The following is a 26,795-nucleotide window of genomic DNA, read 5'->3' as shown; positions in this document are numbered from 1 at the left end:
TCAGAGAAAACACAGGAGGGATGTCACACACTTTATAGGATCCTGGGGACAATTCCCACCTGTCTGGGTGAAGCTGAGGCAGCAGAGGATGTGCCATGTCCCCAACAGGTCAAGTGGACTGTACCTTGGACACTCAGGGGAGCTTCTTACCCCTGCAGTTATCTCACCTCTGATTCACATGGCCTGAACCCTCCTCCAGGGACTGAAGGATGCAACAGCTTTTGATGAAACTATCCAAGATCTGAGGCTGAAGCAGCAGCAGGGCACTTAGCAGTTTTTCAGGCAGCAGCCATGAGTGGATGGTACACTCTTAGCCACATCTATTCATGTCCCTTTCAGGATTTACTAGGTTCTATCATCTCACTGAATGCCGCATACACATTAGCATAAGCTCAGGAACAAAAAGTCCTCTCTAAAGCCTTAATATTTGCAGAAAACACCTGTGTTTATGAAATACAATGGTTCTCACTAGAGTACAGCAATATCTGCTACCATAAGGAAATCCATCAAAAATTATTATCTAGTTTAGGACAAAGCAGCCTTTTATAGACCGTAAGTGTAACTGGAACGCACATAACTTATTCCAATTAGCTGCAAGTCCTGACATAGCAGGTGGCAGCAGAGCATCCATTACTATAATGTGGAAAATATATGGTGCATGGCAACAGGCAGTTGTATTTGTCTTGATTATGGAACCTGGAAACAGCACTTTCTATCCTATCTGCTGTGGAAAAAATCATTTTTTCTGACCCACGAATGGAAACGAGCCTTTAACAACATACACAGGTGACGCTTCCATGTTTCTTCTGCTAAGTGAATATCAGGGCTATGAGTCTTCTATGGACACTTAAACACCCATTACAAGAGAATTTGATTGTGAACATGAAGTAGAAAAAAGCCAAAATGAATTTTAGGTTATACAGGCACTTTGAAATCTCCCCAGCTAGAGGAGGGAAAACATCCTTCTTAGCGCAGTGCACAAGGCAACAGTAGTGCATGCACTAACAGCTCATGTGAAATTACAAACCTTTGTCTCCCTTCTGGAAACAGTAATTATTTGTCATTATTGCCCTGAATCCATGCTGCAATTACAGGTTTCCCTCTAGTCAATTCAGCCACAGGAGATCTGGATCTAAACTCAGCCTGTCTTCCCAAACATGCTCATGTATCAATGGCAATTATAGAAACACAGCAGCTACTTCATCATTCCCACCACAGATGCCTAAAATATGAGAGATCAAACACAACTAATCAGAGTCATGTTTTACTATATTCTACTGTTAGAAAGAAAAAAATAAAAGTTTGCTGCAATTGGAAATGAGAGATTCCTGCACAGTCAAACAGGACATTAAAATCCCTGAAGAAATAATATCCTGATGCTGCTGCCGACCCTTTGGCTAACCACCTTTTAGAGCAGTGGATGACACTGTTGCAAATGCCTGACCTAAGAACAATACATGTAAATCCTTTTTTAAATAATAATTACAGAATATTATTCCTTATCCATTCATTGACAAAATATTTTACTCAAGATTGTTACCAGCCCTACAGGAGGCAGAGAGGAATTTTTAATTTACCAATGGGGAGCCTGAGAACAAGTGGCAATAAAACTAACTCTCCATTCCTGCCCTGGTCAAATACTCCATGGGAATGCAGTCATGGGACACAAAGAAAGTAGAAATTACAACTTTATGTATAAAGGCAGCTTCTGAGAGAAGACACAGGTGAATAAAGTAATTAAGGATACAGGAGATCAGAATCTGGCTCATTAAACAGTTCAGTGGAATTTCTACCTTAGTTATCTTAATAGTGTCTTATTATCTTAATGCTTGGAAGGTGTATTTGCTTTGGCTGGAAGGGAGTTCAATTTCTTTCTAGTATTTACCATGGGGTTGTGTTTTGGATTTGTGCTGGCAACGTGTTGGTTATTCAGGGGTGTTTTGGTCATTTCTGAACGTGGCTAACACGGAATTGAGGCCTTTTCTGCTGCTCATCCCACCCCACCAGCAAGCAGTGGGGGGCTGGGAGGGAGCACAGCTGGGACAGCTGAATCTCCAGAAGGACATTCCATATCCTATGGCATCACACTCAGCATATTTAGCTGGGGAAGAAGGAAGAGAGATCCACATTTGGAGGGATGGTGTTCATATTCCCAAGTCACTGCTCCATGTGATGGAGCCTCAGCTGTCCTGGGGATGGCTGAACCCTGTCTGCACATTGGAGAGGGACAAAATCCTTGGATTGCTTTGCTTGCATGCATAACTTTTGCATTACTTACTAAACCATCTTCATCTCAAACAATGAGTTTTGCCACTTGAACTCTCCTGATTGTCTCCCCCGTGCCACTGGTGGTGAGCGAGTGGCTGAGGGTGGGCCTTGCTTGGTGCCTGGGTTTGAATCATGACACAATTCTTATTAAAAGGAAAACGGACACACACAAATACATCCACATGCACACATGGGCAGGACTGAAGACCAGACCGCTTCAAAAAACGCATAATTTTGAATCCAGCACATGTTTCCAAAGATTCCAGGTGAAGACAGCTTCCTGGTTGTATTATAAACCTTCAGCTTTCTTAACAAGGGAATGGCATTATTGGTGGTGAAATTAGGGTATTTTGTATGTCCACACAATCCCATGGATAGTCTGCCTCTTCTGCAGACTCTGCTCTCCTTCAAGGCTCCCAACTTATTATATCTACCATGCCTGAAAATGACTGATTTGGCCCTTATGTAGGTGTATTTTCAGAAAAGCATACTTATATAGTAGGCAAAACATTACTTTCTTCTTTCTATAAAGAATTATTGGTAAAAGGCAAACAAAAATTATCACTCTTTTTCATTTAAAGTCATCTTCTCTGATAGGGACTGGATAAAAGACTAAAAATTCTAAGTATAATCATTTTGTTTCACATGCATGAATTAGTATATGGGACAGCTAAATGCCAACTGGTATCAGCATCATGCCTACCAAGTTAAAACACAGTGTTTTGTTTTTCTTACTAACCATTTGCGGGGGAAGTTTTAATTCTGAAAGCAAAAGTGGCCTGTCAAAAAAAAACTCTGTTATAAGAAATTTTAAAGGAAGATATAGGAAATGTTTGGGCATATTGTTCATTTAAAGAAAAAAAAAAACCAAAGACAGTGCTGCAGAAGATAACAGAAATTATGCATAAGTAGGGGCCCATACTAACTTTCAACAAGGCTTTAGCCTGTTGTTTTCATTTATATATAAAATACAAAGACATTTTAATTAAATTAGCATTTATATTGAGAGTTCTTAAATTAATGGAACATTTAAGAAATAGCCAGCATATAAAATGACATCCTTTAAATTGCTAAAATACCTGGGTAATATTTCAGCATGTGTAGCTTTCACATCAGTGATAATTCATTTGCCTGTCTGGGCAAAAGTGTTTACCCCATACAATTTTTGTCCACTAAAGATTCTATTGCTACATGAGATTCCCAGGAACATAAAACAAGCAGCAGTGAAGGCCCTTTGTCTCCTTTCTTAAATTAATCAGGACTGCCCATATCTTGTGAGGCATTAGCTTCCATCCCCAGCCACCAGCTGGGGATGCTGGCCAGGCTGGAAGGAGAGCTGTAGCTCACTGACACACCAGAAATGTTCTCCTGGTTCTGGGGTTTGTAGCAATGAAGAGAAAGATTTATCCACTGGTGCAATCACACCTTTGTTTAGATAACTCTCACTGACATTTGAAGAATCCTGCATCTTCAACAGATCTGCCAGCAGAAATGCTTTAAAAGGCAATGTAGATACCAAACTTAACTGGCAACTTTCCTGGAAGGTGTGGTCATGAAACACTGCAAAATACACCTTCCAACTTTCTCTGCCAGGAAAGGATCTGGCCTGGGTGTTTCTGACCACAGAAACAGCAGCATCCTCTGTATCTCATGCTGCAAACACATCTCTGGGCCAGGCTGATGAAAAGACCTGAAAACCACAGCTTGGCAGCACCTTGAGCTGGAGAGGACATGGCTCACTCAATCACTGTGAGCACAAGGTGTAGAAACTTCACACTTTTAACAGTAAACAGTGAAAGTTCACTCATATTTAATTTTTTTTCCAGAGTATCTGAGGAATGATGTCAGAGAGAGTTTATTGTGCATAATATTGCACATGAATCTGCCACAGTCTGTGGGTATTGAAATTAGACCTAAAGCAAGTTTGCTGGCCAAAACACAACAATTTGAATCAGCAGCACTGAGTGCCAGTGGTGACACAACCTAAAGACCCAAATTTGAAATGCAAAGGACAAGCAGGGAACTGGAGAGATCTCTTCTCTCACATCTGTTACAATCTTGGGTTCCATTTCCTGGAAAACTACTAGTAAGATATGAACTCAGTGAGAAGTTGTAATTGTTTTTTCCCATACCACAATTTAAAACACTTTATCAGATAATTAAAATTGCAAAGCTGCAGGGTAAATGTTCTAAAGGGTCTTTGGCTGACTGCAAAAGAAAACACAGAGGCCATGATTTAGATTAAGATAGAATGGCTGAACATGGCAATACATCCTGACTTCTTTAAAAGGGCTATATATAAATATTATATATATGCCAATACATTTTAGCTCCTATATCTTCATTGTGCATATTTAACTCCTTGACAATTATGCAATATAACTCAGAACATTTGGATGGATGTCTCTGTTGAAATCAAAAACAAGAAACATTTCATATATTGCTAAGTACTATCCAAGAAGATTTAATGGGCTCCAGTGAAGATGTAACTATAGTGTATCTAAGGTAATGGAATAAGCTGTCCTCTAGCTCTATTTATTAAGAAATACATTATTATTAAATCTTAATCCATTCCATAGGAAAATAAGCAAAGGAGGAATAACTGTAGCAAGACAAATAGCCTTATTAGAAGAAGATCTAAGAATACCTTTATTTCAAAATTGGATTAGCGGTATGACTGACTGTGCCATGTTGCAAAAGAAAGCTCTGTGCCATTTATCAAGGAATCTAAAATTTGATAAAATGCATGTGTCTGCTGAAGGATCGTTTCATAAACACATTTAAGTGAATATGATACAATAAATTGAGCCTATGGACATGTGCTGAATAATTATTTGTGATAGCAGTAAAATATGATGGTGGCAGCATTTATTATGTCAGGGTTTTCTGCATGACAGGTAACAGGGTTGGTTTTTTTCTAATTATGATTTAATGCTACATCTTTATTTTTAGGTTTTTTACTGCATACATGCATTGAACCTATACTGTATGAAAAAAATAACATTTTAAAAATGCCTCAACAAATTTAAAAACTTAATACCACACTGCAAATCTAGAGCCTGAGAAAACATCTGTCTACATCAGAGAATACAGATTGACCTAGTACCTCCTAGATCTATACAATCTAACATTGTATTTTTATTTGATAAGAGTGATGCTCCCTGATTTCCCATCTCTTCCTGCTATGAAGGAAGAAAGTTATAAAGATGCCAAAGAAACAAAAGGACACTGATTCAAATTTTATACCAAATAAACCTTGCTCTGAGGGACTAGACAAACCTCAATGCAGAGATCTTGTAGTGGACAAGTTCCATCCAGAATATTTTGGTGTATATTTTTAGTGTGCATTCAGTAAAATCTGGACTTCTAGGGACAATCTTCAGCCCCATCTTCTTGCAAATCTTACTTGCAGCCACTCCTCTCTACAGAGATCTCCCATGCCAGTGTAACATGAAAGAGGATTTCAGTACATGGGGAACAGCTTATTAATTTTATACAGCTCTTGAGCTATTTTGAAACTTACCCTGGAGAGTACTGTCAGCACAAGAGTGATTATTTCCTCAGCTTTCTTGTCTTTTTCTATTCAATCCATCTGCTTAGCACAATGGGCACATAACCTCTGACTGAAATTTCTAGATGCCACCATAATACAAATATTAAAAACTGTAACATTCACTAAGATAAGAAACAAAAGACAAGTTACATGACATATTATTTTAAAAAATTATGAAAGGAAGCTACTGCTGACCTTTTCTCTGTGATTGCTGGTTCTTCATGTCTGTGGGTATTGCACATGGTAAATCAGACAGTCCCACAGCAGTCTAGAAAGCCTTGCCCCGGTCATTGTCAGAAAAAATGGCCTGTGAAATCATTCTGATGAACTGCTAATTATGCTAACAGTCCTACAGTAAATGAAAGCGACTAATCCTTTTCAACAAAGCTGTCTTCATTGAATTAAATCCTCACCTCATTCACATTCACTCATGGAATGGAGAGAAAATACTTTCCCTACTGATGCCAATATTCAAACATCCAGAGCAATCACATGGAGAAGGAACATTTAAATGGCAAACAGTATCTGTAAAACGAAATGACACGAGGTGAAGCCACCAGTTCAAATCTCGACTCAATGCATTATGACTGCCCTTCTCACTTAATAGACATCAGATATCCTGAGCAACTGGAATTACAAGACAAGCAGAGAACAATATTTAAAGGAACCGCCCTCTTATGGACACAAAAACGTAAGCAATGATTGGGAATCTGGAAAGACTTGGCTTATAGCAAAAGACAGGAAACAGAAATTTTCAGAGGAAGAAAATATGCCTTTTTATTTTCAACAAAGGTATGCTGCCCGCTCAACTCACTTTCCTTTTCTTCCTGCCCTCTCCTATTGTTGTCATAATAGTGCAAGAGTCCTATTACCATTACATTGCAAGGGTTCCATACTACTACAGTTTCATACCTCATTGATGTTTCTTGTAGACAGCTCCTCTAGGCACCGAATCTTCTTCATCCTCACAGCAGCCAACTGACTCCAGCTCCCACCAATCCACTCTTTTATAACACTGTTCTTATTGGCTACAGGTGTGGCCTGTTAATATCAGGCCTGCTCCTAATCTTTAGTAATTGCTTCAGCTGTAACTCTTTAGGGGATAAGATTACATTCTATACCACCTTCCTTTACCCGTACTGTATCCCCCTACATCCCATGTCTTTACATACCCCTTTTTCTGTTTTGTTTTTTTTTCCTTCATGTCAGTTCTGTGAATTCCACAGTGCAAAGGAAGGAAGAGTAGTATTTGTTCAGTAATCATTTCAATGCTCTGGATCTTAGCACTGGCACAACACAATGGAATGAAACAGCAACACAGAACTCAAGTCTTTAATTCCTTTTCTCATTCCAGGCTGCTGTGTGCCTTATGGAAAGATGCTTTTCACATTTAGGTAGGCAAAGCTTTGTGTATTCCTGGGAATAACCACGTGGCTGTTCATTAGCAAGCACAAGCAAAGGCAGAGCAGAACACCCCCTAAGCTGTGCTGGGCTGGTCTTGGTTTGACACACAGCAGTGGGAAGAGCCCTGCCCAAGGAGTGGCTCCCAGAGGGATGAGTGAAGCCTGGCGTATGCTGAGCCAGCATGGGATCTGCTCTGAGCTCTGCCAGCGGAGAACAGCGTGTTACACACCCTGGCCATGCCCCAGCTCTGGCTCTCACACCACGGGCAAGTGCACAAGGGGCACAGAGGGAATTTTCAGGTTCCGGCCAGCGTGTGATTTCTTTGAGTCATTCGGGAGGAGATGCGTGCAAAGCTGATTCAGTGTGTCTCAGCTCCTCTCTGTGAAACAGGAATAACCATTCCAGACAAGCCTCTGCCAAGACAGGCAGCAGTGCTGGAGAGACACCAGTGCATAAGCAGGACAAGGGTTAATGCATGTGCTACTTTTCCACATGACAGAAACAGAGGGTTTTTAGCAACGTTGAACTCATTTACACTAAGTCTCATTTAGCCATAATGACTGCTCATTTTCTCCCTCTGATCTTGCTTTTTCTCCAAAACATGCTTTGTCAATTAACTGACCCCTACAAAAGACAAAAGCATCACCACACACTGTATACACTTATAAATTTATTCCTAGATTACATATATCTTTAAGGTTTTTTCTCCTTTCAATTAATTACATTTGGTAAAATGAAATAAGGAAGAGAGTGATAATCAAATAGCCAGCTGAGCTGAAGTTAATGACTTGAAACAAACAAAAAGTGTTTGCAAAATCCCAACCTATTTATTTACTCACACCACTGTTGCTGTGACCAGCTTAGGATAAGTCTTTCTCACATCTCCAGCAGTAACCTTGTACTGAAACACTGACATTCACCCCTATCTCAAATGCCAACAAAACCAATACAGGATACACTGATTTCACTGAAACCACCTTTCCAAAGTCTGTAAGTTCCCTGGCATGGAAATGTTATCCTGCAAGAACAAATAGGATCTCAGGAATCTTCAGGTGAGTCACTTGTGATTTATATCAGCATCAATAGCTGCCTCTGTTGATATGTAGAAGACACATCACATGTTTTCCCCAGTTTAATTATTTACCTTTGCTGACCTCAGGCTCTTTGAAGCTAAGTTTCTGCACAATTATGTGGGAGCTGCACTTTCATTTGGATAATCATACAACAGCCAAAACCACTGCCAGTACTACTGCAATTTAAATGTCTGGGTTAGGCATTTATGGGCCACTGTCCTTCCTAGAAGACCAATAACTCCTCTTATCTGCATGCTTAACTGCAGTTTTGCAATGTTTTGCACAGTAAGAAAGTCAAACATTTCAAAATGAGATGTTTGTTTTTGCTGTTGTTGCTGCAAAATAATGTTGCTACTATTCTTTCTTCACCAAGTTCTGCCTCTAAATGCCATACAGTGGATTTTACTACACTCATGTCAGACAACAGCTAAAGCTGTCAAATTGTGCTGAGTGGTGGAAAGAAGCTTCAAGAGCTGATGTGAGAAAATGCTCCAAAAGTTAAAAAGCATCCTTGCAAAATTAGTTCTGGCTTCAATCTTATTGTCTGACTGGGTTCCTATTAGATGTCAGCACAGTCAAAATGATCATTTGGCCTGTGTACCCTCACACATAATGCCTTCTAGCCAACAATTTCTAACAGCACCATTTTGCAAGTTTCCTAGATACAGGACTCAAAAAATAAAGTCTTCTAATAGAGAGGGTATAATGGGAGCAGTCACACCCTCCCAAATTCAGTAGAATTTCCAAGAAACAAAAAGTTGCTTGGAAAAACGTTCAAGCAATAAAATAACTGTAGTCTTTAACCTCACCTTCACTTGCCCATCTAATGTTCTATTTAGCCTCACTTGAGATAACAGGTTGTTTATAAAGGGGACACCCACAGCATTTCTATTTTTTTTAATTTTTTTTGAGTAATCAACAGCAGCATTTGAGAGCTGCTCTGAATGCCAGGCTTGGGGTGCATGCCCCAGGCAGATTTAAAATCCACAGCAAGACAAACTGCAAACACAAACCAGCCTGAGAAGAGGATGAGTGGAAAGATGGGGCTTGGATGAGCGCCACAGAATGTTCTGACCAACTGGGACACCAGGATTTTAGGATGCATCCATTTAGACACAGCCAAAGGGGCTAATCTCACATCTGTTGTTTTGTCACAACTTCTAAACTCCTCTCTGTGGGCACTGACTATCCAAACCCAAAATAACGGCATGATTCAATTCATGCTCATATGTTTTCCATAAATATGGCAATTCATTATATTCACTGAACGCTCCCTCATAATTCTTGTCATGTGAAATAAAGTGAGCACATCCACTAACTACATCAAAATCTTTAAAAATACACGAGTTTGCATTATTATTTACAATATTTTGTTCACAGTTTAGGCAGAATTGTTTCAGGAAGGGGGACCAGGACAGAAAGGCTGTGCACTTGAGACACATCCTGTCTGACAGAGGCAAAACAAATCAGGTCATGAAGTGGAAATTTTGGGCTTGACCTCAATAAAATCAAATCAGGCTTGGGTCAACAATTAGAAACCTTAGTGCCTTTTGTAGCACTCAGTTCTCTCATCTCCACTGGTCAGTCAGGAATTTGTCCCCACCTCCTCTTCACCTAGAGGGCTCTAGAGCTGCTGGCACCAAGAAACAAAACCAACTCCAGTAATTCAAAAATGCAAACATGGATTAAGACGATATCTGATTCTTCTTCAAGGTAGAGAAACTTTCTCATGTTTTTTTGAAATTTCTCCAAGTCTAGTCACTCTCTGTTCTTTATTTTACAAATGCAGATGAGCTGAATTAATTAAGTAAATTAGAGAAGCCCTAACTCAGTTGCAGATATGCAGGGATAAAAGAACACATGTAGAAAGCAGTTTTAGAGGCTTGTTGGCATTTCTTTGCATGTACAGCTGCAGTAAAAGAGAGCTAAAGAAAGAGTGAACACTTCTAACATTTTGGAGTAGTTGTCCAAGGGCATCCCCTGCTAAGGCACTCAAACACCAGAAGGATCTGAGCAAATATTCTGTTGCGGAGCCTGTTTCTCCATATTTGAGCAGCAAGCTCTTCAGGACATACCTAGCTATGGATCCTAAAGGAAGACTTGTCCTTGTGCCACTTACAGTTCAAATATGTGGAACAAATGAAAAAAAAAAAAAAAGACTATGTACATTCTTCACTCTTCCAGGTAAACCCTGCCTCATCTCCAGCCTTGTCTGGATTTCTGGGATTCAGGATCCCAGATATCATGTACTCATAGTATATTCACATTTACTTTGTCAACCAAGCCCCAGAAAAAAAAATATTTTTCATTCTTAGGCCACCTACAGTACATGATCCAGTCATACCCTTAATCTGGGCTGTTTTGGTGGATTTGACCATTTCAGTGCTTTCAGAAATCCAGAATTATTTATCTAAAGTGATTCAACAATCATGGGTCAGAGATGAAGACAGCTTCAAAGCATGGCACCCTCCCTACCAACTTATCCCAGTCCTATGGAGTGACATCCAGCAGTAACATCTACTTTTTCTTCCCTCCTCCTTTCCCAATTTATTTCACTGGCTCATTTTTTCAGTCAGTTAAGGGGGAAAGGAGTAATTAATTCTATTCTTCTGACCAGTTGCATCTGTGGTTAGTGACCATTGTCACTGAGTAGTTTTTGTAATTTTCAACTCTTAGAGAAACTCTCTCTTTTCCAACTCACCACTATGGACTATTTTCTCATTATCACAGAACAACCATGATATGTAAGAGTGTGCACATGACTGTGAACAAATGTATATAAAGTCATGAGAAAGAGGCAGGGAAGACCCTTCCAGACATCCATGTAGCTATTCAGAAGGAAAATAATACCTAAATTATGGTAAGTACATGACCCCTCTGTGTTTGTTACTTTTAATTGTATAGAACACTGTTTTTATATATAATAAACTTTCTTTCATCAAATTAGACTATTCCATTATCCTCATAATCACAGCTACATTCACAATTCAGCTTATTATCACAGCAAGATCTATCAGCTGTGCCTACACTGTATTTACAAACTAGAAAGGAAGTTGTTAGCTTAGAAAAATGCATTACAGATACTGTGATAGACATGGGGACATCAAACTTAATCACAGAGAGATAAATTAACTGAGTCTGGGGAAAGACAAGAAAGAGGTCACCAATGTCATCTTGATTGCTCAGAAAGGTTAAGGACTGCTGCAAACTTTGACCAAGGAAAGACAAAAGATAAACTTCAGTGAACTAAACCAAGTGATCCCTTGAAGTCACAATAATCAAGCTTGGTTTACCATGGTAATGATCATCTGGGTGAGAAAGGGGAGAAAATATTAGAGCTGCAGAATTGGTTGTGCTTAAATCACACTGGGCATAATACTTTTCTCTACAGAGTTCTCCCTTGGAGTAAAATGAAGAGACAGAAGGAAATTTCCCTCAAAGCCAAGTCAACTTTTCACTATCAGAAAAAAAATCCATCTTTGAAAATTAGAAACAGCGGGAAGTACACTGCATTGAATGCTAAATTAATTTCTTCTGATAACTTATTTCAAACACTATTTGATTAAAAGACAATAGACATGCTTTAAATCTAAAAAACATGGTTACCACAGGCTGAGGCAAAAGTGGTGTTGCTGATAAGTGACAACAGCATTGTTATTTATTTAGCTCTTGTAAAGGCACCCCAGTCAATCAATAGCTATGCATGTACCAAGGCAGTGGGACTTGTATAAAGATGCTTATCAGAAATCCATGGGCAACGTTCCACTTTTGATTGCAGTGCTGCAGACTGTCCCCAATCCTGCTGAAGACTGGGTGCCTCCTTGACAAGCCATACTGACAGAAATAATAATATAGAAACACCACTTGCTAATATGCATATCCAACTGCACAGCCAATTAAGCACTAGGCTGACTGAAATTGCTTTGTTATTCACTCCATTCCAACTGATGTTAATACTTTGGCAGCTGATGGGGATAATAACTGATGGAGCATATTGGAAATTTTGAAAGGGGATATAAAATTTGTATAATTTAAAGACATTGAGAAAGCTACTATGCTTTACAGTCTTAAAACCTGAAAATGTCTAAATGTTTTGTGTAAGAAGTACTCAGAGCAGGAGAGCCAGAATGTATTGGAAAATCTGTGAATGAAAAGGAGGCATTTAAAAAGATTGTGATATACAAACAGGTTTGAAATAACATTAAAAAAGGCAATTATAAGATGAAAACGAGACTTTTTCACCTCTACCTCTAACATCACACTGAGCAACAATGCTGGAACATCTGGAAACATTTACATTTGATGGTTTAATTAACATAGAATTCTTTCCTGCAACATAAACACATTGTAACCAAAAATGTGGTTTTAATTAACCCTAATCCCTAAAACTATTTAGTTTATTATCTTTCTATAACAAAGTAACAATTCCAGTTTATTAAAAAGGAGTAAATGGCCATGAAGTTACTTTCACCTGTATTTGTAAGTCAGGGGTTTCTTACAAAAATAAATGCTTTCTATACATCATAGGGACATCTTTCAAAGATGTCTGGGTTATACATTTCACAATGGTGGTATAAATTATATCACTGCCATGCTGCAATTCTAGTCCTATAGTTTTTATTTGGTGAAAACTCCTGTGGAGTTCAACAGGCATCTTCCCTGAGCAGGAGCTGCCTGACCAGGCTGCTTTGTACTCCAGCACCAGTGAGCTGGTGACTCTGCTGCAGAAGCCTGTCCAAATGAACATCATTTGGGTGACTCCAGTGCACATGAGCTCTGCCAACAATGGTGAAACACAGCCTGGAAGAAGCTGGCCTAGCTCAGGAGTGGGAGATCAGTGTGTGTGTCCCTGCTGCCACATCATGCTCTGGATGGGAAACACTGGAGGAGTGGATGCGCTGTGGTAACACACCATCCTCAGCTCTCAGCTCCAAAACCTGCCAACTTTTATTCCTCAAAAATCTCATTTTTCACAGACCTGCTCTTCCTGCCTAGGAATTTGGCTGCTGAAGCTCAACCTCCTAAATTTCTCCATTGTTCCACCACAAAGGTCCCTAGCACCAACCCAAGCTGCCACTTTCTTAAAACCTGCTCCCAGAACCCCATTCTGTTTACTTCAGAACATTACTCTGTTCTTCAAACAGAACCCCATTCTGTTTACTGCTAAACCACTAAACATAAACCTAAACTGCTAAACCTAAACCACTGGCCCACATGTTGGTCCTAAGCCTCATAAAGTCAAAATTCTTCTGGCACTCAGGTCCTTAAGTGCACAACCCCTACTACACACAGAACTCAGCTCTTTCAGTTCTGCCTGTGAGCATGTGGACCCTATTCCCTCCCTATTTTTGCTTTTTCTTTCCAAGAACATGCACATACCAACATTCAGGTTTCATTATTCACCTCCTGGCTCCTATTCCCCACAAATTTAAAAAAAAAAGAAAGCAGGATCAGTTTGTATTTAGCCTCAACAAGATCCTGAGAGCACAGAAAGCAATCAGAAGTGGACACACTGTACTTGCCATTTGGTAACTGAATTGGAGAGCCATAAATGAATGAACACCAAAGAAGTGTTTGCAGGAAGACAGAACTGAATGAGGATGATGACAGCCATGCATATGGCTACACTTTTAACATATTCAACACACAATTTTCCCTTCACACATCATCCACCATGTCCCTGGATTCTTAAAAAAACAGTGTTTCTTCATTTAAAGTTACTGAGGAAGTTGCAACCTCTTTCCTTTTTTATGGGTTTTGCCATGGACCATCCCTGCTTTTGTAATCTAGAGTATGAACTGTCCTATCTACTCAAAAAAACCCCAAAATGCCAGACTTCATGGTAGATACAGCTATAAAAAAAGCAATAGCCACCTTCTTAAATGGATCAAGAAGGACATAAATTATCAAATACACCACAGGCTACAAGAGACCACTGGTGAGGGCTGAGCAGTATATGTTTTATATTTATGAACATTTGTCTTTCTTTTACTTCTCAGGACTTCTTTTTACGTTGTTGAGGTCATGATCCACAAAATTATTTCAGAATTACTTTCTTATTCATTCCTGTGGTTAAACTTCCTAATCTTTCACCCATCTTTCACCTGAGTTTAATGAGAGTCACAAAGCAAAATTGAAAAATCATTTGGTCAGGCTTCAAAGATGTTTAATTTTGACTTCTAGTGTACTAAAAGACTGTGTGCTGAACTCCTTTTTGTCTAATATGGTGAGCTAATTGCTTGGTTGGGATTCTGTTTATGTCTCTGTGAGGCACAATACTGTCCACTAAAACCACATGAGCTCACACTACTAAGCAAAATCCCAGCAAAATTACCTGATGAGAATGTTAGCAGCAAGACTGTGGTTTGCTTTTTTTAAAGAAATGGAAGAAATCCAACCATGCTGGGCTTTTGGCTTTGCTTATACTACTAGCTGAAATTGTGTTGGCTCAAGGAAAACTGAAAGATAAAAAAATTAAGCCCAAGAGGGTGGGGGTGCCGGGGTAAAGGAGAAGGGTGTGGATGTCTGAGGACTGTGGTGGCGTTTATTGAGTGCCTGAACAAAGTGATCATTCCTCCTTCCTTTCACACTTCTAATTCACCATATTAGAGGGCAATGCTTCCATTTGGGATCGACTAATTGACCTGTCCTAAAAGCTCTTTTCTACTTTTAGCAGGTGTGATGCTACAAAAAGCTGACAAAGTAACAAAAAAAAAAACCTTCTATGAGCTCACCGTAAAAACTGCAATTTTTTTATGTGTTAGAGGAGAACAAAATTCATTATTACTTCTGCAAAACTGAGCTAACCTTGAGGGATACAAGGCTGAGAAATAGCAAATTCTCACCTGGCTAAGTCAGCAGGGGCAGGGGACACTGGAGAAGAGCAGGTAAGGAACAGGCACACACACACTCACACACTCCCTCCTTCCTCCCCCAGTTCCCTCTGATGGATGCTCAGAGATGCAGCGCTGGGCTCCACAGGAACTGTGCCCAACACTGCTCAGTCAGAGACAGAAATGCTTCTGTCAGGCTTGCAGAAGCAAATGGGAACACCTCTCTGAAGAATTAATAATGAAAAGAACCAAATGTTTTGGAATGTTGTCAGCTAGCAGGATTTCTCGCAAACATAGGAAAGCAAAGGCACTTTGTGTTATCAAGTAAACATTCTGAAATGCCCCCTTATCTTTTCATAGAATCACCGACTTAACTTCTGGAGAGGCTCCTGGGCTTCCTATGAAGTCCTTAAGTGGCAGCTCCACCCCTTCATATTTCATTTTCTTTAACAAGACTTATTTCTTCTGAGAAACCTGCCTTTTTACACATCACCCCTCGACTGGGTCCAAGGTAATGCTTTCAAAAACTGGCAAAAGGTGTGATTTTAAAATGCTTTCTAAGGAATCATAGCTGGCACCTCTACCATCATGTTTCTTTTCCCCTCATCCTTTCAGCCTTCTCTCAAATGAATAGCAAGCCTCCACATTATATCCCCATATGGGCAGAAATTGGGAGAATAATAAGCATATAGACACATGTGTGCATGCACATACATCTTTAGCTCTCCCCTGTAGCACACACATTACAGAACATGCAGCATTCTCAATCTTGCACTGCCTCAAGCGCACTACTGAGAAGAGTGGTGGCCTGAATGTCTCAATTGCTTTGCTTTTAATTAGATCAGTCGTATAAGTTTTTAAAAAATAACAAAATGTTTAAGAAGAGGCATTTCTGTGCACTTTTCTAGCAGTTATGTATCAAAGGCTATTTAGTGGGGATTTTCAGGTAAACAATGCTACTGCTTCCACCAATACCGGCATTGTTAATCACTGGAAAAAATCCAGTAATTCCTAACTACCTCGTGCCTGCAACTAGGTCATCTTGCACAGAGAAGCAGAGGTTAGGTACAAGATCTGTTTTTTTACTTTGCAAAGCCTGTAAATGACATCGCATGGTCGTGCAAATGAAGCAAGGCAAGACGGGAAAATGAAGAAGAATGATGCTGTATAATCTCATCAGAAACCAACAAGGGGGTTTATTTATCTTCTCTTCCTCCCTCGGAGACAAAGGGAGGCTTTAAATCCTTAAAGCATAGTCTGGTGTTTCGCTTTCTCTGACAGCTTTTGGTCCTACCGAACATATGTAACGCACACTTCTTCTGCATGTATTGATGGGCAGGTGCTCGCAAGTCTGCGTGCAAAAAGGAAGAGAACTGCGCGGGGGCTCTCCAAAAGGCACTGAAGCAGCTTCCTGTCACTTCAGAAACTAACTACCGGAGCACTGTCGTTCTTAACCAAAATGTATTTGCACTTGGAGAGAATTCCATCTCCGTCCCTTTGCTGCCCGCTACATTGGGCATCGCCTCCCTCCCTCGGTGGGCCAGCGCTTGCCGCTCCCCCGATCCCCAGCATAATGAGCTGACCTTTGCTTCAGTTCATCGACTTCCCACCAAGGTACTGAACTGGAAGCAGCGCGATCATCACCAGCGCTTCGAGCAGCGCCCCGGCTCCCTCCCCGCCCCTCGGCCCTCGCCGGGGTCCCCGGGCGCGCTGCCCTGCCCTGCGCCCGTGTGTGCCCGCACCGGGCCAGGGAGGGGACGGGGAGAGGCGATGGGGACAAGGCGTGGCGCTGCCAGCCTGGGGCCGCAGCTCCGGGCGCCTCCGGGCCGGGCTTTCCTTCCCCGGCTGCTGCGGCGGGGCAGGGAGCGGCGGGGTGCGGGAAACCTCCGCTCCGGCGGGGTGCGGGAAATCATCTCCGCTCCAGAGGGGTGCGGGAAATCATCTCCGCTCCAGAGGGGTGCGCGAAATCATCTCCGCTCCAGAGGGGTGGGGGAAACCTCCGCTCCAGCGCCTGCCCCGCGCCCGCGGACCCCGCAGCGACCCCGCGGGGCGCACGGACCGACACGCCGCCAGCCCAGCCCCGGGGGATGCCCGCCAGCCCAGCCAGCATCCCCCGCCCCACCGGGACCGACCGAGCTCCCCACCCCACCGGGAGCGGCGGGACGGGCCCAGACCCCGCCCGACGGGGCTCCCAGCCCCGCATCCCAGCCCTTCCTTCCCCGCCGTGCTCCTCGTGCTCCCCCCGAGCCCGCCGCAGCCCCGCAGACCGCGGGGTCTGACCTCTGGCGGCACCGAGCGGCACCCGGACCCACCGTGTCCGCCTCGCAAGGAAGCCGGTGACCTGTAGATAGCGATAGGCACTGAATGATGTTTGCTGCTGCCGTGGAAATGGTGAATGTGGTGAGCGCCCAAACTGGAGGCGCCCCACGCCACCCCAAGGAGGCCGCTGAGAGTGAGCGGGACTATCCAGAGCAGGGCCAAGCGGCCGCCGGCGCTGCTGCTGCCGCTGCTGGCGGGTCCCGGCTCCGGGCTGCCCCTGAGGAGCCCCCCCATGCTCCGGTGCGCGGCGAGCCGGCCCGCGGCGTCCTCGGGAGGAGCGGCAGCCACAGCAACGGAGGCAAACTTTGGGCAGAGGCGCTCGCACGCTCGGCACACGGCGCTGGCTGCAGCTCACGGCACCAGGCGAGCCATCTCTTCCCTTTGGGAAAGCCTATGAGGATCCTTTTCTCCAGGTCTTCTTCTACCCAAAACAATCCGAGACATAGTCAGAGAATCCAGGCAGTTCAGAGCCTTCGCAAAGAGGTGGAAGCGGGGAAAAGCCCCGTGCCCAAACAATCGCTAGTTTCAGCTTTCCCGGGGCTGGTGCTCATTAACAATACTCCACAGTTGCAAGGGCTACGAGAACGCCAAGCGTTCCCCCATCCTCAGTAATCCACAGTGTAGCCAATCATGCCACATTTCTGCTAAGAAAGAGAAAAGGGGATGCCGCTCCATCAGCCAGCGCTGGGAAAGCAGAGAAAAATCAAACTGCTGCTCTTCCCTCCATTCATCTCCAAACTGGTGAGCCCTCACCGAGCGAGCTCTCTCCCGGCGCGCACACACACTCACACTCGCGAACACACACTCGCACACGCCGCCAGACAATAATCAGGCTGCTCCGGCAAGCTCAGTGGTCTGGCTATTGGCAGGAATACCCGAGGATGTTTTCAGGGAGAATAGTGCACCCTTATGAAAGAAGCTGGGAGAGGAAAAAAAAAATAAAAATAAAAATAAGCATGCTTGCGAGGAGCAGGGCTATGCAAATCTGCAGTCTCCGAGCAGCAAATCGCTGAGGCTTGGATGCAATGCAGAGGACGAGCCTATGTTAAAGAGGGAGGCTGAGTTCAGCTCCCACACAGTCGCGCTGCCTCTCCTCAGCCTTTCGGGAGCCGCGCACTTCCAGAACGCGGCTCGGGCGGTGTGGAGGGGACACACACACACACACACACACACTCTCTCACACGCACACACACACACTCTCACACGCCTCTCCTCCCCACCCGCGCCGCGGAGTCAGCAGCGCGGCAGGAGCACTTCCCCTCCTCCGACAGTTCAGAGGTACCAGTGTCTCGAAAACCCACTTTCATCTTAAAAAAAGAACGATTTCGGGGTCTTTTAATTGGCCTAAACTTCGCCCATCAGATGTTTCCCCTCGGTCTGTTCGGGCACGGGCTGTGATTATCCGGTCATTGCACACACGGCGCCGAACAAAGAGTTACCGGGATTTTCAACTACCGCACCTCGGCCGCCCACCGCAGCCGCAAGCTGGGCTGGAAAAAAAAAAAATATAAATCCTTTCTGGGCTGAGCCCCCCTCATTCCCCCGCAGCTGCAGGGCGGCGCCGGCAGCTCCCGCATCGCCGCCCGGCTGCGGGGCTCGCCCCACGCCTACCCCCGAAACAGGGCGGAGGGCTGCCCTACAGCATCACCACCCTCGCACGGACACGCACACCGAGCCGAGGGGGCCATGGGGGCCCATGTCACGTTTAAAAGCCGAGGGTCGGTGTGCTAAGGGCTAAGCGGGTCCTGCGCCGCCCGGAGCCGGGCGCGGAGGCGCAGCCCCTGCAGTACCGCACCTGGGCACAGCAGGGTGTGCGAGCCGCACACTCCATCCCTCCTCTCCTCCTCCTTCCCTCCTCTCCTCCTTCCCTCCCCCGCTCCCAGCCTGCCGTGGATCTTGTGCCATGCCTTCAGCAGCATGAGATCATGGGTGCGGGTAGCGGATGCGTGAAAGCGAGAGGGCGAGCGGTGGGCGTGAGAATGGGGTGGATATTTTATTTTTTTTTTATTTTTTTATACACATTTCGCGTTAATCTAAACGAAAACCGCTGCAATTCGCCGAGGCGCTAATTCCCGCGGGTGCGAAGGGAAGTCACAACCTTTGCTCAGCTGCGTAGGCTGAAGAACGAGAAAGGTTTTTCGCCTTGCTCAGCCCAAGGAGGATCGCTGCCCCCGGCCACAAAAACGCCCTTCGTATTTGTGGGGGTCGTGCCCGGAGGCGACGAAAAGATCCCGAAGCTCCGGCGCAGAAAAGTGGCTGCTCCTGCCCTGCCCACCTGGACAAGTCGCATCGCAGCCTCGCCACGCACCCAAAGTTTTGCCAAGACGCCGAGGTAAATTATAACAAAGCCTTAAGGCAGCGCTGCCCGAGCCCTTTCTGCGCTCCATGGAAGGGCAGACACGCATCCCAAAGGAAGCCCGCACTCGCCGTGGCCACTTTGTAACACCCCCAGAGGGAAACGCAGCTTAGGGAAGTCAGTTTTCCAACCTGTCTCCAAAAGTTCCCGTGTGAGAGAAGAAACACCCAATTTTCCCAACTATCAGCTTTCAACTGTCATGCACTGTCACCTCCTAAAAAAATAAAAGACAATAATTTCTCTAAGTTTCGGAGTTAGGGAAAGAAGGAGAAGAAGGTATGAAACCTTAAGGAAAAGTCAGCCTGGATTTGACAGCTCTCATAAAATTAAACCTCCTGATATATGTTTCCTGTTGATGCAAGTAATGTGTGTTAGAAACTCAATCCATAAATACCACTAGGTTTTCTATCAATCTGACTCAGGAAACAAAATATTTCAGTCACTGGAACCAGTTTTTCATTAAACTGTTCACATGTTGCTGCCGTTTTGGAAACAGGCAGTAGTTAACTCGACTGTTCTTAATGATTCTAGACATCCTACAGACGAGGAACTTAAAATTGTTATCACTCCTCTGAAATAGGAAGCCGGTATTGCCAACCATGTAACGATGCAGTTGGCAACACAATTGTGCAGATAAAATTTCAGCTGGCAAGCCCTGTCTAGACTAACTTTGCTTGGCTGTGCTGTTTTAAGGATTGTGCTGCCTTACAGCCGGAGTTGCCTTGTCAGCACCCAGGAAAGCATGGCTCCATCCTCACTGGGGGATTCCCCTCTAGGTGTGTAACCTTGCTGAGAGAGGCTTTCCACAGGTGCCTTCCAGCCTGAGCACAGTTTGTTCAACTTTGGTTGAAGATCCACTTTGGTGTGGATTCAGAAGGACTTGGTGGAAGCACTCTGTTGTTGGAGGTCTTTGTAGTTTGAGTACCTTAATCTAAATTCTTGCTCCATCTGCCATCTACTGTGCCAGGGAGGCCTAAAGTGCTTAAAAAACAAGGACAAATGAATAAAATGTTTAGGTACGTCCAAGGTACTTCATTTAATATTTTACTGAAGATAAAAGGGGTTTTTAAGAGCTCTACTTCACTAAATATGTACTATTTATGCAGCACACATACAAAACTGCCACTGAAGTTTCTAGTTTCAATTTGTGCCTGGAGACTACTTGGTGAAGTTTTTTTTTTTTTATCAGATAAATTATAAGGGGTCATTTTTAGGTGCAACATTATGATAATAAACACTGCTTAGGGACTGTTAAATTAATGGATTGTTTTGCTTCTCTGCATCCAAACCAAGAGTTGCGTACGCAAAGACCAAATCCTCACAAAACTATTTAGGCATCTAACTCTTAAGAGCCCTATTAAAGTGTGAATGGGGTGACTGCCCTCTAAGTAGGCATCCCTTTCTGGATCTGGCAATGTGATCAGCACCTTGGGTGTAGCAACTCCAATTTTAACAACATTTGACATTTTTCTGGCTCTGCACTCTGAACCACAAACAACAGAGGACTATCCAAGTTTGATGGGAGAGAAAGGTGATCTAATGCAGTGCAAGGGTGAGAAATGGGAGAGAATTAATTTGCAGAAAATATTAAAAGATTGAAAATTAAAAGAACACCAGCAAGGTGAAGATGGAAGTGTGTATGAAAGCAAGATGGAGACAGGAAAGCAAAAGAAGGACATTCCAGTAAAATCCTCTCTTGCTCAATTTTTTTTTTGTGCTTTCAGCAAGCTAATAAAACTTTCCAATTTGAAGCAAATCCTGGTAGTCAGACACTTATACTTTTTGCATGTTTTGATTTAAAGAAGATTGCTGGTGAATGTCGGTCTCTTTCCTCAAGTAAAGAATGATAGAACAAGAAGAAATGGCCTCAAGTTATGACAGGGAAAATTTCCATTGGATATATGGAAAAACTTCTGCAAGTCTTGTCAAGCACTGGAACAGACTGCCCAGGGGGAACAGCCTGCCCAGGGAAATGGTGAATTAATTGTTCCTGGAAGTATTTAAAAGACCTGTAGAGATTCGGGTTAGACATTGGGAAGAAATTTGTTATTGTGAGGGTGGGGATGCACTGGAAGAGTTTGTCCAGAGAAGCTGTGGATGCCCCATTCCTGGAAGTGTTCAAGGCCAGGCTGGATGGAGCTCTGAGCAATGTGGTCAAGAGGAAATTATCCATGTCCATGGCAGGATGGTTGGAACAAGATCATTATTAAGGTCCCTTTCAACCCAAACCATTCCAGGTTTCTATGTGGCCCTTAGGGACATGATTCAGTGGCCTTGACAGCGCTAGGTTAACAGAGATCTTAGAAGTCTCTCCCAACCTGAATGGTCCCATGATTCTGTGATTCTGTTTAAGAAGTTTAATTGGGTGTTTTTTGTTTTGGCAGTTTGGCTTTCTAATGACAAGTTAAAAGCTTCTGCAAGTAAACACTATGAAGAATGAAGGTATGCAGCATTTCTTATTTAAAATGCTTGCCTTTTTACCCCCTGCTGTCATAAGAGTATGAATTTCTGTTAGCTGAGGATGAACTGAAGTTGAAATAACCTGGTTTTAATCCCCAAGGACATAGAATTGTGCTTCCCACACAATCAACATGCTGCTATCAGTCTGTGAAGGTTCACTCAAAGAATGAAGAAGTGGTACAAAAGAAGACAATAAACAAGAGTTTGTGTAAACAAATAAATGTTCCACTGCAGGCATAGTAAATAAAATGTGAGAATGAACTCTAGTGTTCACAAGGTAGCTTTTATCATCTCAAGAATTTATCTCAGTGAAGTTAGTCCCATTTAACAATTACCCTGTGCAGGTCACATTGTTAGTAAATGTGACTTTTAATCAAGGTATTTCCACCAAATGAACTCTGTTAATACCAGTAGGCTCCTAAATCTTTCGAGCAAGAATACCCTTATTGTAAGAACACATCTTTCCCTGATTTGTTCTGGTGTCATTATGCTATAAACACCAAATGCTCCTAAATAAAATTTATACAAACAAAAAAAAGTACTCCCATGAGTATAATTTACATTACTTCCTCAAATTAAATCAGATACTTCTTGCTGGTATGACCGTATCTCTCTGCAACAGTACAGATAGATCAGCTAAGATGGACAACTTCAGCAGCACCAGCAAAACTGAAGTGCAGACCATGCCTTAGGCCAGCAGAAGCTGTCAGTAAAATTCAGGGTTTCTTTTGGTTAAGTGCCACCTTATGCAACCAGGCTGCCCTGGCCATCTCTAGTTAACCCTCCATTTAGTGCTGTAACATCCACTCTTAAACTCCAGAAGCCCAACTGCTCTTCAGCAAAATAATTAGCAAACAAACAAACACACCACCCCAAAATGCCTCCACAAATCTGTGTATTACAGGAATACTATGCAATTATCTATACCAATGTTTTATGCTACAGGTTTTCCCCACTTCTAGGCTTGGACCCTCCCTTAAGTTGAAAGCACATGGACATTCTGTGATTACAATTAAACAGGCCAGACTTTGGGTTTATCCAGCCCACAGACAGAGGCTTAGAGAAGAAAACAGTCAAGCTAATGTTTCCTCTTTCCACTATAAACACTGCTGAATTTAATGACCTATACCCTGTATCTCCCAGTACTTCTACTGATGTCTGGTAACAGTGGAGGTGGTAACTTTCCTCTTTTAAACAGCAGAGAATGTTCCTTCCAAAAGCCAGTTAATTGCAAGATGCTGAACCAAGGCCTGTCATTCATGTCAAGTTTATGTCCTAACCCTACATAACCCATGGCAGAAACTGTTTATTTTATGCCAATAAATTTTATCATATGAACTACTTGAATACTTTGAATGTAAAAAATATGATCCTAAGAGAATGAATGGAGTATTTGTGCAGCCACAAAACGCAAAGAAATTCAAAATTTTGGTAATCGTGTGAGAAAGGAGAGCTTACAAAGGAAATATTTAGGCTGCTTTCTCTGTAGTGTAGCTATTCTCTCTCTAGGCGTAGTTCAAAACAAATCCTGGTGCAGTTAATAAGTCTCCCTGTCCATCCAGATAGGCTTAAATCTTCATAATAAATGTTTCTTGACACTCTGTGCATAAAGTAATCTCTTTCTTGCTATTCCTTGCTGTCAAAATCAAGCTGATTTTCATTTTGTTTCATTTCATTGAAGACATGCACACAAGCCAGATCTTTTCAATTTAGAGCAGAAGGGGCTTGTGGAGAACATTTTCCTGGGGAAATCTGACTGGGGAATTTTGACTGTGCAGAGAAGGTCCCTCTTTGCCTGAAATAGCCCTGGTTGGTCCTTAAGTCATTGGGGCACTTTGCAGATTTGTCCATCCTTACTTGAATTAGCCCTGGTTTGAGCTGGCTTGAGGGGGATTCCTCAGAATGCCCTGAGGGTTGGCTTTTGCTGCCTCCCGGTGCTGTGATGCCACTTAATCTCATATTTTCTTTTTTTTTAATTATTTTTTAGTTTAATGTGGCAGAAAGATTTCTGACACTTTGTGTAGCTTCCCCCTTTGACTCCAATCTAAAGCCACAGGAAATAAGGCCAAATCCGCCTGTGTGTGGCATTTAGGAGATTTGTAGTCCTGTAGCAAATGGTCTCTAGCCACTCTCTCTCTGGGCTACCACATGAATGGTTAATTCCCTGGGCAATTAGGCTGCTACTGCTGCTGCAGAACCTGCAAAAGTCTCTCTGACTTCTCCCAGCGCTGCTGCAGGAACTGGCACTGCATTGCCACAGAAAAGAGACATCCCTGGTGCAGCTTGAATGCTTCTGATTTGAACTCCTCAGCAAATACTTCAGCTGGGGACAGAAAGCAAGCCACCACCAAAATAGCTTGTAAATTAGTCATCAAGAAGTTTGATGAAAAAAGCCAACAACAGAACCCAGTATTCTGCTCTTTTGTATCCAGTACAAGCATATTCAAAACCTATTTGTTGATAAAGACCTCCAGAAACAGGAAAAGTGTGTGTATTACAGAGTTGTTTGCAGCTCTTGATACTGTTTACCACGCACAATAACTGAGATATTAAAGCCATGTCAAGGAAAGCTCAGAATAGACTTAATGCAACATCCACAAAATGGGGAGATAAAGACCTTGCAGGGCAAAGTTAATTGGTTTTTTGTTTTGGTTTTTTTTTTTTTAGGAAGTCCACTAGTAGCCAAGAGAGCCTTAAATGGTATTTGTGGAGTACCTAAAGTCAGGACTGCATCTCTAAGCAGGGTTTCCTGACAGGATTTCTAAGAGATCCCTCGCTATGACTCATGAACGTCACACAACACCCCTCACTCTTCTGGCCTGGGTCGAGAAGAGGATGTACAGTGAAGTTCCACCTCCTGCCTTCCCTGAACACATTAGTCCTGCTTCAGTCTTGGCAAAAAAAAAGGGATGAGATGCAGACATCTACTCTTTGTCCAGTGCAATACATTGCTTTAGACTCCAGACAACAGTAGTGCTACAAGTCAGCTGCAGAAAGAAGTAAATTTATAGAGTTTCAAGAAGACAACACTAACTTTTGGCAGTCATAACTTGAAAATGTCCAAATACTTATTTAGCTTTAAGCTTCTTTCTTTCTTTTTTTTTTTTCTCCCCCCAAAAATTGTCACTGTTGTGCAGAACTCATTTGTAACGTCAAGCAAATTTCCTATAGCTGAGTTATGAATGTACAGGTTTAAAATGAAAATGCTGACATAATCTTAAATGTAGTGGCACAAATAGTGCCACTACAATAATCCTTGTAATCTAATATATTAGCCCTAGGGGGATGGAGACTGAATTGCTGGTCTCAGACAGACTTTCTGAGGCTCAGCTCAAATTGCACAATTATTATACATCCTTCAAGTTCTTTAAAATACATTTCAGATGGAGTATTGTACATTCCAAAAATATTTGTTCTTCAGAGATTGATTTGACTTCTTTTCCTACTTTAAAGAGATATATGACCTCGGAGGCATGTGAAAAATCATTAATCAAGTTTAGGCTGTGTAACACCCTTTTGTATGTGAAAGACTTACTTTTTTTCTAGATTCCCTCAGTTATGTTGCCAAGGTGATTCCCCCAGAGAGCCATGTGTTTATCTTGACAGGTGTTAGTGAGATCTGGGGAATCTCAATGGAATTGTTACTGGTTGCTTTGAGGTACAGTAGAAAACATTAAGCCTGCAAACTAATGAACCTACCTTATTACATTCTAAATAAAATAAACCACAGAGTAAGTTGGATTCATCTACTAATGCCTTTGTAATGAAGCTTTTATTGGGCATATGGTGTGGTCTTGCTGCTTTCCTCATATAGCTAGCACAAGCTAAAACTCAAAATGAAAGGTACATGTGCCTCTTCTGTGAGATACCAGTCTCAGAAACTTGCCATCACAGTTCAGAGCACTGCTTTACTGGCATAACCTCTGATTATGGTTTGCAAGACTAAATGCATTCAAAAAACAAGAAAGCCATCAGATTAAAAAAGGAAACAAGAGACGCCACTGATAGGAAAAGAGAAAATACAACTCCTATTGCTGTTCCTAGGGGAAAATTTAAAACCACTGCTGGTAACTTACAATTACTCTAAAATCCATTCTGTGACCTGTCCGAATAATGTCAGGGAATTATTAATTAAGTACTGTAACTTCCAAAGCTAAATAATCATTCCTTAGTTACACTCCATTTGTATTTGCCAGCACTGAGCTGTAACACACTGTATTTTTATAGTGCACATTAGAAGCAATAAAACAATAGGTGCTTTTAACAAAAAAGAATGAGTCTTAAGGAAGGTGAAACGAAATACCAGCATTTTGTTTCAGCCAGCTATGCCTTTTCCTTCTAATTGCCATTTTCTTTCTCTCTGTATATGTACAAGATCAGAACACAAGAAAAAAAACATTCCTTAGCAACATTCATCTTCTGGGAGCATGCTGCTGAATTTAGGTATAAAACCATAACAGCATCTCAAAGAATAGCAATAGCTCATATACTTCAGCTTTGATATATAACTTCAAATCCTTAATCTCTTC

The 26,795-nt window shown here is 42.5% G+C and overlaps 1 protein-coding gene across 19 annotated transcripts in view; it reads right to left on the bottom strand.

The window, feature by feature from the left end:
* Window positions 1–26,795, bottom strand: part of NRXN1 (neurexin 1) — a 682,260-nt gene that overhangs the window by 255,589 nt on the left and 399,876 nt on the right. For 2 of the 19 annotated variants that reach the window (XM_059468844.1, XM_059468846.1), the window contains exon 1: window positions 17,444–18,292. The exons of 15 other annotated variants lie outside the window; for them this stretch is intronic. In XM_059468844.1, coding sequence (XP_059324827.1) covers window positions 17,444–17,684 — 241 coding nt within the window. In that variant the 5' untranslated portion in view covers window positions 17,685–18,292. Of the gene's footprint in view, window positions 1–17,443; window positions 18,293–26,795 lie in introns of those variants that run through there. 2 more of the 19 variants (XM_059468843.1, XM_059468845.1) reach the window with 1 other exon arrangement.

The sequence above is a fragment of the Ammospiza nelsoni genome, chromosome 3, assembly GCF_027579445.1.
Source record: "Ammospiza nelsoni isolate bAmmNel1 chromosome 3, bAmmNel1.pri, whole genome shotgun sequence".
Lineage (NCBI taxonomy): Eukaryota > Metazoa > Chordata > Aves > Passeriformes > Passerellidae > Ammospiza > Ammospiza nelsoni.
The sequence above is the reverse complement of the archived record's forward strand: the minus strand, read 5'-3'. Positions and strand labels throughout refer to the sequence as shown.